Source organism: Peromyscus californicus, unplaced genomic scaffold, assembly GCF_007827085.1.
Source record: "Peromyscus californicus insignis strain IS unplaced genomic scaffold, ASM782708v3 Scaffold_7__1_contigs__length_154581171, whole genome shotgun sequence".
Classification (NCBI taxonomy): Eukaryota; Metazoa; Chordata; class Mammalia; order Rodentia; family Cricetidae; genus Peromyscus; species Peromyscus californicus.
In genome coordinates, this window is record NW_026294595.1 from 103,797,073 (window position 1) to 103,811,664 (window position 14,592).

Sequence of the window (14,592 nt, forward strand, 5' to 3'; positions counted from 1 at the left end):
TCCCACCTATACTTCCTGCCTGGCCACTGACCAATCAGTGATTTATTCATTGACCAATCAGCAATACATTTGACATACAGACCATCCCACAGCACTTCCCCTTTTCTTTTCTTAAAAAGGAAGGTTTTAACCTTTACACATCTCCAAAGTCAGCTTGGTATATTTGGGAATTTGGGCGTAGCTTCTCTTACTACTTCCTGCTGGAGGGGGGTGCTGTATCTTATGGGGACACAAAGAATATTTTAGGGTTATGGAGTAGTCCATGAGGGTGTATCGTCTGAGCCAGTTGCCTTGAAACGGTTCTGGATGTTGGATCATCTGGGCCATGGTGTCATTGGAGACCTTTCAGGTGGTCTTGGCAGGTCAAACCTGATGTGTCTTAATCTGGAACAAATCCATAGCCTCTGGCTTTCTGTGGAAACAAAAGCAGAGCCTCCTTTCCAAAGCAACATATCCTTACATCCAAATTTTGAAGTCAAGGTACCTTTAAAATATACATTTTGGCATAACTCAACAGCTTTTGTAATCAAATGTTTTTCTTCAGTTACGAATATCAAAGAGAACATAATCCAGATTCTCTGTGTGGTAGCCATCTTTATGTGGCTTATTTTTTTATATTAGCTTGAGCCTATTGCTTTAAACTGCAGCCTTCTAAGCCTGAAATGGCGCTGGCGCTGCTGGCTCCGCCCACTTCAGCTTCCCAACATGGCGGTGATACGTTTTCCGCCAGCTCTGGGAGCCATCAACTCTCAGAAATAGTGGGTCTATGCTTCTATCAAAGCAGCGTGTAGCCCAGAAACCTCTTTTTTTTTTTTTTTGTACTAGCAAAGGCTAAATCCACCACACAGCTTAATGTGCCACTTGCAGAGGCCTCATTCCCGCCATACTGCAGGTCGAGCAGGCACACACGCTAGGAACCCGCCAGTAGCTCAAACCGGCAGGCTGCTGCTAACTTGAAAGAGACAACTAGGAACTGTTTTTAGTTCCGTTTTAGAATCTTTTTACTCAGTTTTTAGGTGGAAACTCTTGCTCCACGTTGGGCGCCAAATGTAGATTTAACCAACCGTCTTATTAAATAAGAAACACAGAGCCAATTCAGAGAAGAAAGCCAAGAGGTCAGAGCTAAGAGCCTCACCCTTCCTGATTCAGGGATCCTCTTCAGCCAAGAGAGCTCTCCGAAAGGGACCTACTTCCTGTGTGTATGTCTTTATATACTCTAGCTGTTCTGCCTTCTCATTGGTTGTAAACCCAAACATGTGACTGCCTCATCACTGCCTATATGTACCGCCCTCCAGGTCCTTAAAGGCGTGTGCCACCGCCGCCACGCACTTGCTATGGCTCTAATAGCTCTGATCCCCAGGCAACTTTATTTATTAACATACAATTAAAGTCACATTTCAGAACAAGTAAAATACCACCACAGCTTCCAGTTTGCTATAAAACCACTACTTGTTTTTGATGGTACTTTGTATGAGTGTGTATGGACATCTATATCAGCATACACATGCACTGAATATGTATTATATGTTTTATTTGTTTGTTTTGAAACAGAGTTTCTCTGTGTAGCTTTGTGCCTTTCCTGGAACTCACTCTGTAGCCCAGGCTGGCCTCTAACTCACAGAGATCCATCTAGCTCTGCCTCCCGAGTGCTGGGATTAAAGGCATGCGCCACCACCGCCCGGCTGTATTATATGTTTTAACTGAGCCTGGGAATATAATTTTCAGTGCTATCTTGAATACTGGCAGCTAACAAAAAGGAAAGAAAAACTATGAAATATGTATTTTTTAAATGTATTTTTTGAGATAACAATGAAACATAACATAGAGGATAAGAAGACAGAACAAAACTCATCAAAGTTGAACAAAACAACAGAAAAATAAAAGAGTCCAAAGAGAAGACACAAGAATCAGAGACCTACTTGTTTACATATTCAGGAGTCCCACAAAAATACTAAACTGAAAGCTATAGTATGTATGCAGAGGACCTGGTGCAGACCCATGTGGGCCCTGTGACTACTTCTTCAGTCTCTGTGAATTTATATTAGCTTTTCTCAGTTGTTTTAGAGGGCCTTGTTCTAATGTCCTCGATCCCCTCTGTCTTCTCAACTCCTGCCTCCACATCCACGGGGTTCACTGAACTCTGTGGGGAGGGATTTGATGAAGACATCTTCTTGAGAGCTGTGTGGGAACCTGGTTTTGTAAAGTGACACTAACTGTAGTGGGTTATGTGACTGTCTGCCCAGTTGTTCCTAACAGTGAGGTAATGAAGACAGCAAGTGACAGAACAACCCTTCACAGTATTAAAAAAAAAGCAAAATAATTGTTGTGGGATAATCATTTTGTACACTGTAAAGATGTGTCTTTGCCAAGGCACCTTCTGACTGGTTAATAAAGAGCTGAATGGCCAATAGGTAGGCAGGAGAGGATAGGCAGGACTTCCAGGAAGAGATAGGAACTTTGAGAAGAAGAGAGGCAGAATTCATCAGCAAGACATGGGGAGGTAGGATGTACAGTATGGAGGAGAGGTAATGAGCCACATGGCAGAACATAGATTAATATAAATGGGTTAATTTAAGTTATAAGAGCTAGTTGGGAACAAGCCTAAGCTAAGGCCAACCTTTCATAATTAATAAGAATTCCCTGTGTCATTATTTGGGAGCTGGTAGTCCAAACAAAGTCTGACAACAAACAACCATCCCATTGCAAAACCCAAGCAAAAAAGATAACAAGTAAATATATGTCAGCTCAAACTTGTTTTATTTAATTATGATCAACAATAATGCACTGATTACTATTGTTGATAGTCATGTGACACTGTGGTTTGAGAACAAATTTGAAACCCAGAAGAAATACTGATTACATCCTAGAAAGGAAACTTCAAGTAACAGTGATGTGGTTGTCACAGTTAAGCTCTTTCCATCTTTGGAGTGTTGGATTTAATTGCAGGTGAGGTTGAGTGATGTAAGAATACCCAGACAGCTTTAGGGACAGAAGGGTGAAAGACTGGCCCAATTATCATTTTAAATGAACAAAGTAAACAATACAGGTTCATGGTCCTAATTATAGGGCTCCCGAGAATGAGGATGCAGAGAGAACTTCATGGCTGTGGAAAAAGCATAATGTCTACAACATGGTGTTCTGGAGCAGCTACAACTAACTGATTCTACCTAGAACACCCTGCTGCTGAGGATACTGGTCAAGCTCAGAGGATTTAAGGATGTGTCATAAATAATATAATTATCATAAATATATTTATAAATACATATATAAAATAACTTAAAAATAACATTCAACATTCTGTCTTCTTCTTGAGGTTTGTTACAGGAGGATTTCATCCAAATGATCTCATTGGAATAAAACCCACTGAGGTAGGAAAGATGTAGCTATTGTCCCCTTCCTTTTGAAAATGATAGAGTTAAGTTTTTATAACTCTATCCTACTCAATCAGCAATTTGGAAGCAGAAGGGACACAGTTAGATTGACATCATGGGTCTGTGGATTCTCATTCCAATTGCTATTAAGTGTAGTTTTTAGTTTTTTTTATGCTGTAGTTAACCCATCTGTAATATGGGCAGAGTCTTTTGATCACAACAGCTCTGTTCCTCCTAAGAATGTCATGAAGAATAATAATTAAAGGGATTAGTACTGTGCAAAGTATAGGGTGCTCTTTAAATAACAACATTATATGTCGGGGTTGATTGCATTAGGCTTTGCTCTTCTCTCACAAAGAGGGTAAACATTCATTTAGAATTACAAAGGCTCAGCACATGCTGTGCAGGTGACTCAGGGTGAAGAACCTTCCTGTACATGGTACATACAGATTGTCAGCACTTCTCGAGTCAGTAGACTCCAGAAATAAGGCTGCTCCTATGGTATCTGGAAGTCTGTCATTGAGGGCAGGCCCCTTGCCAGGTGCACTCGACTTCGTTCTTTTGTGGCAATAAACAACTCTGGATAGGCAGCTGATGTGAAGTAGTTCTTAGAGTTGACCACTTTCCAGAAGAAAATGAGGTCGATCTCACTCCCTGTGATGACTTTTGGTGTTTCAGGTATCTCCTGTGATAAGCAAAATAGAATTCTGTTAGTGCACAAGAAGGTGTTGGAAAAAAACTGAAGTGTAACAACCCTCTGGTGTCTGACCTTCATGAAAAATAGCACTCTAGAAGCCTGACTCAGATATGATCCACTCCTTCATTTGTTCACTCAATAAACATTTACCACATGCCTATTCGATGTATGGTCCAGACTATTCATAAGAGCTGATTTCTTTAGTTAATTGGAGAGAAATCTAAATGAATCATGAAGACTGTCAATGATGCCGACATCTCCCTGTATCCAGACAAGCGAGGTGAAACACTGCACGTATGTATCCTGTCTCTAATGTGGGCACAGGGTACTCTCACCAAATCTGATCACTGATGAGTCTAAGACCTCCAAACATTCTGACCCCCAAGCATACAAATTACACCTTTCCGGAAGCAGTAGAGCATTGAGATGATATTTATCTCTGTATTTCAGTCAAAATCTGAAAGTTAACCATACCCCCCAACACAAAAACAAATAACTGAAACCCCACAATGCTTCCCTGATCGATTAATTGCTGACTGTGTTGAACACAACCTTTTAAGACTGTCCTCTTCCTTTGACTCTGAATAAACTTTAAGAATAACCTTCATGGAAAAATACTTTCAAATTCTGTGTTTGTTAAAACTCCATTTTGTACTCTTTTTAATCTGCAAATCTACAAGTAAATAACCTGATCAGCTTCCTTGGGGTGTCAACATCAGCAAGAACAGTACTCTTCAGACCTGTTCATCTTTTGCTTTTACCCTTTCATTCGGCTGTTCCGCCTCCAGATGACTCTACAAGGTCTGTTCCCTTCTGTGTGCTCACCTTATTCTTCTCCACACTTTACCTCTAACTTCCCAACTGAGCTCTCTGCTTTTGCTCATGCTTTCCTTCTAGACCATCATCCATTTACAAAATGTAACTAATACCAGCACCCTGCACTGTCTGCAACCCTTTAGTGCCTTTCAATTGCATATCAAATACACAAGAGTGCTCGCTGACCCTTGGAGCTGGCCTGTGGACTCATGGATGGAGATCTAGGGAACTCAGATCCTAAGAGGTGTAGGATGACCCGTCCTGACTTCTTATTAGCTGGTCTTGTCTCTCAGAGAGTTCTGCTCTTGTTCCTCCCTCTAAATAACACTTTGCCATTCTTCTCTCTTAGTACCTTGTGCATTTTCTGTCCACCATTTACCTTTTTGTTGTTGTCTATCTGACTTATCTATTGTCTGTGTACTAGAGTACTATGTCCCATAAGGTTAGGGAATTGGCTTGCCATTCTCCATAGCTTAATGCTGTGCTTGAAAAAGAGAAGGCTCTTGGTAAATAATGGCTTGTTGAATCAATTCATGAATGAAGCTACTGCCCTACTTAGTGGGTGACACTTTCATTTCATTTGATTCAGACAGAGAAATACAAGTGCCCACATACATTTTAGGTGGAAACTGGAAGCAATGTATTATACATTTACTGAATGAGAGTCACATTTTTCTCCATGGTAAAAATGTCTAATGCTTAAATATGTGTGATGTGATGTGATGTGGGGTGTGTGTGTGTGTGTGTGTGTGTGTGTGTGTGTGTGTGTGTGTGTGTGTGTGTGTGTGTGTGTGTGGTGTGTGTGTGTGTGGTATGTGTGTATGTTTGAGGGAGTTGGCTGTAGAGAACATGGGGCCAGGATGAGAGACAATAGTATTACCAATGGACCACTGGAGTGAGAACGCTAAGGTTTGAGTGTTGCAGTTCTTAGCTTTTGACTTCACGTGTGTTAGCAAGTGGTTTATCCTCTCTGATCTCAGCGGGCTCGTTTGGTTTTTTTGAGGCTTGCCCCATTGTCGTAATGCCCACTGCCATGCACGTCAGATGGTAGATGTCAGTAAAGATCAACGAACAAATGGATGCTCTGGGGTGGGAGGTGAACAGAGTCAGGGAGGGAAGGGTGAGCGTGTAGTGACTCTGGCAGGCCACCCTGGGAGGGACGTCTGCTTACTATGATAGTTTACAACAGTGGGAGGCAAGTGAGGGCAAGTTTGAGATGGAAGTCAACTGACCTTCAGCAACACAGGCTCGTCTTCACCTTGAGCGCTCACGAACAGCTGAGTATTGGAGATTTTTAGAGTAACAGGATATTTAGAGTCGTCTCCTGATGAGTAGGCATACATGTCAAATTTTACTGTCAAAGAAAAAGCCAGAAAGTCAGTCCACTACTTTTTTAAATATAAAGAGAGGTGTTTAGAAAGATGTGTGTGTGTGTGTGTGTGTGTGTGTGTGTGTGTGTGTGTGTGTGTGTGTGCATGTGTGTGCATGCATGTGTAAAATCAGGTCCCCAACTATGGTGTAAATGAATACACCATATTTATTTGTGGAGGTCAGGAGTGGGATTTTATACATTGTTGTATCCTTTACAATGCCTGCAGCTGTAAATAATGTTTCTAAAGCTTTCTATTTGAGTAGAATGCTTAAGGACCAAATTCTTGCTAAAGCTCTTGTAGTTAAAATAGTGGAATAAGACCTTGACATTTGTTGGTTTAAGAGTTCCTAATGGCTTAAAATGGAGGGATCTAAGAAGATCTCTCCCCCTCTCTCTCTCACTCTCTCATGTGCACACACACACACACACACACACACACACACACACACACACACACACATCCAGCATAGTAAAATGACTAACTGCTCTAGTACCACTAGAAATGTAAATAATACACTTGCTTACAGTGTATCTGGCTTAGGTTTGATCTCTTGCACCAAAAAGCAAGTGTTTGTGTGTGTGTGTGTGTGTGTGTGTGTGTGTGTGTGTGTGTGTGTGTGTAGAAAATTCATAGATTAAGTCAATACGTGGGGGAAACTGTATGGTAAGTAGGGAATAGGATACACAACAATTTGCATATATTATCGAGTAGAAAGCATGGTAACTGGTGTGCATGGTGTCTCTAATCAGAAAGAGCCCTGCCTGCTTACTATAAAGTTGCTACTGTGGCCCTTTAAAAAATAATTTTGCATATTGATGATGCATTCTGCATGTAAAACAGGTTTATTATGGAAGCTGGATCTGTGTAACAAGACTTTTGGCACTGAATTTCATCGTTCAGATCCCATTGCAGTTAGGGGCTGTTTGGCTTTCCTGCCACATTAGCAAGCTCTCCCTAGCTGAATGTGAGTTGTAAGTTTAATCATCAGCTTTCTAATAGATAGTGACTGACTGCGCCTTGTTAGCTTCTGGGTAAGTCATTAAATATTTGTGATGCTCAGTTTTCTCTTCTTTAAAATTATAATAGGGAGGTCTTGTTGAGAATGTCTACAAGCACCAAAGAGATGGTACATCAGAAAGCTCTCTGTCCCATGTAGTGAGCTCAGGTAGGAAACTACTCTCTGGTGGAACTCATAGATTTGGGTGATATTCTGTCCTTTTCAGGGATTCTTGGTGAAGGTGGGGTGCTTCATTCTATTCTAGAAGAAGTGTGCAAAGCCAGGGATGTAGGTAAGTTTGTGCTTTGAAAGCAGAAAGTTTGAAAGAAGCGAAGAAACCCAAAGAGGGGAGAGTGCCAAGGTGGCCAATTTACCTTCATGTTGCAGGTCAGTTAATGAAGCAGCCTTGAGATGTACATTGTCCACATCCAGGTATATGTTTTGATTGAGGGGATCATTCAGGACGAACTCCTGCTTGACAAGCTTTTGGAATTTGTATTTCACATTACTCTGGAAGATGTGAGGTGCTGAATCTGATTGGATGGTCTCTAGAATCATTATCACAAGGTCAGGTTATTGCCTTGTTAAAAATATAGATGATATATACATGCTAATACAAGCATCAGATGTAGCTCTGAGAGGGACTGTAGGGGTAGCTGATCCTGGTGGAACAGCCAGAGCTGAAATCAATCAGCAGGAGGCTTGATTCCAGCTAGGTTTTTTTTTAATGGTTATTTCTTAATTTTTCTGTAAACCAATTCATCAGGCAATAATTTTATTTTACTTTTTACAAGAGTTCTTGAGAAACTTTTAAATTTTTTGCTAGTTCTTTTCTTTTCTTTTTTCTTATTATGGAACCCTGGTTGGCTTGAAATTCATTCTATATACAAGCATAGTCTTGAACTCACAGAGATTCTCCTGCCTCTGCCTCCTACTGGGATTAAAGGTGTTAGGCACCATGCCTGGCCCTGTTAGCAGGTTTTCAAGTGATGAGAAAGACTACCAGTATTTCTAATCGATATTTTTCAGATGAATGTATGCTAAGATGAAAGGAAATGTGTTAAAATTGTATACCACAATGATATGTCCCCATTATCTATAAATAATACATAGGTTACATATATATGCACTGAAGGTACAGGTCTACCATCTTCCTGGAAAGTGTATGTATGAGTAGTTTCATGAATCTCCAGGTTCTGACTAATTTCACTTCTAGGATGCTATTCTAAGGAAATGAATGGTGACAGATATTGACATAGATGTTCACTGTCACTTCAGTGTTGAAAAATTTGCCTGTAAAATGTCTGTAATATATTAAGTGGAAAAAGCTGGATTTGAGATTGTGTGTAGTATACCAATGATGATGTTGGACATGTTTGCTCTTGTGTGCATCTGTATGCACAAAAGACTTTAAGGAAACATTCCATGGTGTTGGTAGGGTTAAAATCTGAATGACAAAAATGAGTGAATGCTAAAGTTCTTTCTTATACTTTGTTTTATTTTAAATTTTTTCTAGGCGGAGAGGTATTGTTGCCTAGGTTTTATATTAAAATGAGTACTTGGTTTATGTTTCCTGTGGAAGAAGGTATAGCAAAGACATGAAAGAAAAACCCAGGGTTCTCACTGAATTGGCTGTGAGGGTTTCCCACGTAGAGACTGAGCCTCATTTCCTCATATGTGAAGGAGAGGGGAAGGCTGTTTTGGAGCCTCCAGAGAGTGCAGCCATCAATAACTTAATAGTGTTGTGGCATTTCCAAAGGCACTGGGAGCAATACCAATGGCTGACGTTTCTTGGGTGGTGACTTCACATTAGACATTCTTCTAGTCTAAATGTTTTAGAGGTATTGGCTTATTTAATCTTTACAGGAACCCAGTGAGCTGGAAGTCTTGGTCATCTCTATTCACAGTATGGGGAACTGAAGCCCAGAGAGATTGAGGAACATGACTAAGGAGGTGGCACCCACTAGAGGTCATGAGCTAATGGACGATGACTGCTTTCTCTCCAACCAAAGACCTTTATGTGACCTTCACAATATAGCCAAGAAAGGAGCCCTTGAGTAAGTGTTCTAGACTCAGGCTACCGTTAATCTCTCCCCTCTGGAGAAGAGCAGCATTTAATTTTTCTTTGTTATAGTTACTGAGCTAATGTCTGGTTGCTTTCCTGTTTGGTTCCAGGTTTTATTTTCTTTGCTTAAAACTGGAAAATTGGATTTTGTTGTGTTTTATCCCTTACCTTCTAAATTATGGGTCATGGCCTCCAGGTCCTCTTCAGCAAAGGCCCGATCGAAGGCCAGTCGTCTCTTCTTCAGGGTCTTCCCTTGGTTTGATGTTGCTGCCACCATCATCAGACTCTCCTCGAAGGTGAAGTTGGATGTCTTTGAGGTTTCGGAGGATCTCAGAGATACAAACTTGTCTGTGCAATTCTCCTGAAGCGAGACGTAGCTTGCATCGTAGAAGGACTTCTGTGAGGAAGGGAAGTGGCACCTGAGAGCTTACCTATGACCTTGGGATGACACTCTTTAAAGGGTCTGTATCCTACAGACTTAGTGAGAGTGACCTCCATTCTGGCTGTAGGGAACCAACCTACGCTTCATCTCTCCTTCGCCTCTTGCCCTCCACGGTCCTTCCCCGCGTCCCACTCCATTCCTTCTTTTTTTCCTTTCTTGGCTTTCCCTGAAACCACATGATTCTGGGGGAAGGTCTTTTCACTCATCTGTAGGCCCCAAAATAAAACATTTTAGTGAAATAGGTTAACACGTGATCCTGGTGAGTGAGACCCTTCCATCAAGAGGTCTGACATCTACTTGAGAGTGCTCAGAATATTTTAGAAAATACTTTGGGCTGTCTGTATTGCCTGCTCAAATTCAACCAACCTTAAGATTCAAAATATTTTCTAAAAAGAAATGACATCTGTACTGAACATGTGAATCTTTTTGTCATTGCTTCCTAAATAATGTAATCACTGACTCATAAGTATAACAATTATTCCCATAGCATTTGCATTGTGGCAGGTATGGTTAAGTCACCCAGATATGAATTAAAGTCATTTGCGAATGCATGCATATTTTATACAAATAGAAGGTCACTCAATATAAGGGACTTGAACATCTGTAGAAGGTGATCTCCCTGGGGGCTTGAGCCCCCCATGGATGTCTTTGGTATGGCTGTTCTTCTGGAAGCAGTTTTTAAAACCGGTATCACAGATATACAAAATAACTTGGTGAGTGTGTGTAACATTTTCTCTTTCTCTTAGCTAGCCTCCTCTACCTCAGCTCTGTGCACTATCAGGCTATCTCTGGCCTCTGGTGTTAATGTCAGAGAATGACGTGCACATTGCATATTAGGAGTCCAAGACTCCAGGTGAGGTGGATTGAAGCAACTGGCGAAGGATGACAAAATTAACATTTTGAAGGAGCCCAGAAGTTCTTGGGGCTTCAGGTAGTTCTTCTCTGTATGGAGGAGCCAATGAGCGTGAAGAACACCAGCTAACTACTAGGAGAGAGAGGCCAGTGGTCTCCTACCAATAAATAAATGTACTTTAGACCTGTCGTGAGAGTGAAACAAAAGTGTGTAATACTCAACCCTCATTGTGCTTTTCTGGCAGAGGAACTAGTGTGTAAAGAGAAAAAAAAAAGAAAGAAAGAAAAGGAAAATCCAGATCTATAAGAATGATAATCATGTGCTTACCTGATTCAGAGAGAGATGGTCAATGGCGGAACTGTATTCTTCATTTTCACTGTCAAAAACATATAATGAGACTGTATTTTAGTTCATCATTTTACTGTGGTTTAGGCATCATATTTTAATGACCACATTAGCTTTGGTAATACAACATTGCTGAATACTGATTTAGACCCAGGCACTTTTGAGTCGGAATGCTCCAACACAGCGATGGGTTTTAGTGGCTGTTCAAGAGTTACTCCATTCTTAGGAGAACTTGATCCCAGTCAGGAGGAGAGTCAGTTCTACAGTAACTTGGGCACATGAACACACACACACACACATACACACACACACACACACACACACACACACACACACACACACACACACAGACAGACACTACTCTTTGAAAAGTTAAAGACTTCTACATATTCATGTCTACACACATAGTAATTGGTTTGTCACTAATTTGGAATTAGTAATTATTAGAACAGCTTTGTGCTTTATCTGTAAAAACTAAGCATGACTAATAAATCAAAGAGCCTTAATTGGAGTTCAGGAAAGGCTGAAGCTCCTTGAATGAAAAGAGAACTTCTGAAGTACCACAGACACACGTGTCATACACTGTTTTCATGTACTCGCTAAAACAGATTTCATGTTACAACAGCAGTAGCCAAGAAATATTTTGTAGCTTCATTAGCATTACTGTTAGTTGTAAACAACAAGAACATAGTGTTAGTTAAGAATATTCTAGAATTTCAACTCTGCTCACTTATCAGGGTGAAGTTTAACTGTGGTTGTGAATTCATGTGCCCAAGAGCTGTTTTCTCTGCTTGACAGGGATCAGGGTCCCCCGAGAACGAATTCTCTCTCAAACAGTTCATTAAAACCTGCTGCTGGAGCAGAGCACACAAACTCCTCAGAGTGCCTAAGCTGATGTTGATATAAAATTACAGAGGAGTCAGTATACCTCAAAAACGGTTTTCTATAATTTCCATTTCTCTCAATGAAATACCATTTTAGCATGTTGGAGGCTTTGTCTTTCAGGGTCTTCTCTGGTCTTGCCTGGACTCCAGGGTCAGTGTACATCTCCAGAGCCTCTGACAACACAGCCACTGGCCGATCACTTAACTCCTAGCTAGATTTAGTGAATCACAGAAAGTAGAATATGTTTCTTACCTATAGCAATTCTTCAAGTCTTCAAACAAATCAGGAACCTTCGCCATCGTGACTTCTGCAAGAGAACACAGTGGCTGTCAGCTCTCCACCTCTGAACCCCATGCCTGCAAGGACAGTGACCCCACTTTGCTCTTCTTGAGAAACCTCAATGAGTGAGTGACTGACTTATCACACGCCCGGCATTTCCTCTATTCGTCTTCATACCCCCTTGCATTTTTTGTGTATACTTTGCTCTCCTCTACTAGCTTGTACATTTGTTTGAGAATCTTTTCTCTGTCTCGGGATTCTTTGTGTCCAGCCCATGCCATCACACACAGTAGGCATTCAGTGGATAGGACAAGGAAAATAATGAAAGCCATCTGGGTGAGGTATCTGCCTTATACAGAGGCAAGGGAGACACAGCATGGGAAACCGCAGATCTTTCTCCTTTTTGTCAGCAGGGAGTTCCCATCTCCGGGAAGAGATTCGGCTGTCCTGATGGATTCCCTCACAGGAATCCTGTTCAGCTGCCCTTCAGTTCCTTATCACTAGAAAGAGAATTCTTCTCTGAAATCTGTGATTCCAGCTCACACACCAAATCAGGAACAGCAAGAGAAGAAAAAGGAACAGACCACAGCCTCACAGAAAGTGCCCCGAGGGAAAACAGTCAAGGACCAAACAAAAGACAGTTTTCATAGTCTCAGACGCGATAAGGACAATACCTTTGCCGACTCAAGCGCCAATGAGGTGACTCCCTCTCTGCCCTGGAGACTTAGGCCTGAGTCAGGCTTCTCTGTCTTTTATAATCATCTCAAGTAGGTGTGGCCATGAGTGTGTCACTGGGAATTTACATGAGACAATTCTGTTCTGTATCTCTCTATGTTCGTTTCTGCTTGATACTGGCCAAAAGGCTGATTATATACTCGGTAATAATGTTCTTTGCAAAGACTCCACAGGCTGTTGACTTGATTCATCTGTTTATTGCTTGTTCCAGATGATTATAAACACGTAGTCTTACAAAAAGGGAAGAGCAGCAGGAAGCTCACCAGGATTCTAAAAGTATTGGGTGGAAGAAGAAGGCAGAAATCCTCAAATCAGAGGGCTAGACCGAGTAGGATGGGAGCTTCAGGGGTACACTTTGTGTTTGACCTGGTTTGTTTATTGTGCCCCAGGACTGAATGTGGATGGGCAGGGTAACTGGCAGCTAAGGTATAGCATTTGAGGGAAAATGAGGTTTCCCCCTCCCCTCTGAAGAGGAAGGTTTGCTTGAAGAAGGCAGCAGTCTGCGTATGGAATGACAGCCTTATGGTTAGAGGGGGTAGAGATAACAAAAGTGACATTGACCATAAAGACCCGGGTCCTCTTACTCCTTTGAATAATGCCAACACATTTCCTACAGAGATGGCAGCTTCAGGAGAGAACTCCCAGGCTCAGCCATGTTATGGTAAAGTGACCCTGTCCCACTACCTAAAGACAGGTCAGAGGTGGGCAAAGATAGATCCCCACTTACGCAGGCAGGGACAAAGCCCCCGCTGGGACAGTGACTCAGCTCAGGAATGGAGGCTGTGGGAAAGGCAGGTATGGAGTCTTACATATGACATGGAATCAGCAATGCCTGGTCACTTTTAGTAAAGACATTTTCAGTCCCCAGAGGCCAGTCCAGTTCAGATGGTAGAGCACCAGACTCTCAGTAAATCAGTGTCTCAGCTTTCCTAGTTGGCAGTAAAGCCACTTAAATTTTAAATAAAGGAAGTGGGTGGTAGACAAGGAAAGAAAAAAAAATGGCAAAGAGAGAAAAGCAAGCCACTGAAACATGGGAATAAGAGAAGCATGGGAGCCGGGCGTTGGTGGCGCACGCCTTTAATCCTAGCACTCGGGAGGCAGAGCCAGGCGGATCTCTGTGAGTTCGAGGCCAGCCTGGTCTCCAAAGCGAGTTCCAGGAAAGGCGCAAAGCTACACAGAGAAACCCTGTCTCGAAAAACCAAAAAAAAAAAAAAAAAAAGAGAAGCATGGGACGAGGAGTAAAGTAACTTGTGTGATTTGTATGATGTATTCCCTCTGGCCCTGTTTAACCACAAATAATGGAGCTATTCAAACGTTCATTGATTCTATTACATATGGAGACTCTCCAGTTCCAATTCTGTTGGCCAGCCTGTCCCTTCTTGTTGTATTTATAAACAGGAGTCAAAGATGAGTGCTATCCTAAATGAAGGCAGAATAAGCATCAAAGCAGATTGGAGCCGAAGTGTGGGTGTCTCTAAATAGATCTTATATGAGCAGCGATGTCAGCCAGCTAACTCCACATCTCTGCCTACCCTAGTTCCCCTCAGGCAATACAGAAACGTTAACCTTGTCATCTTCGGCCCGTCGGACATCTTGTGAGGACAATCACTAAGAAACAATTGCAAGGTGCATTGGGAATGTGGGCTGCTATGGAGATGCAACCAAACACAAATAACGACACTAATGATGGCTCCAGTCACTCGAGAGTCCATAGTCATCACCATGATGCCTTAG

General features: G+C 41.8%; 1 protein-coding gene across 1 annotated transcript; it reads right to left on the bottom strand.

Annotated features, from left to right (window-relative positions):
* Window positions 1-2,763: 2,763 nt before the first annotated feature.
* On the bottom strand, window positions 2,764-12,558 carry Il1a (interleukin 1 alpha). The gene is made up of 6 exons (XM_052725355.1): window positions 12,097-12,558; window positions 10,942-10,990; window positions 9,488-9,716; window positions 7,629-7,802; window positions 6,117-6,238; window positions 2,764-4,056 (listed from the first exon to the last, which is right to left on the bottom strand). Exons 1-6 carry the CDS (start codon window positions 12,141-12,143, stop codon window positions 3,868-3,870), a joined length of 810 nt encoding a protein of 269 aa, XP_052581315.1. The 5' UTR covers window positions 12,144-12,558; the 3' UTR covers window positions 2,764-3,867.
* Between the last annotated feature and the right edge of the window lie 2,034 nt (window positions 12,559-14,592).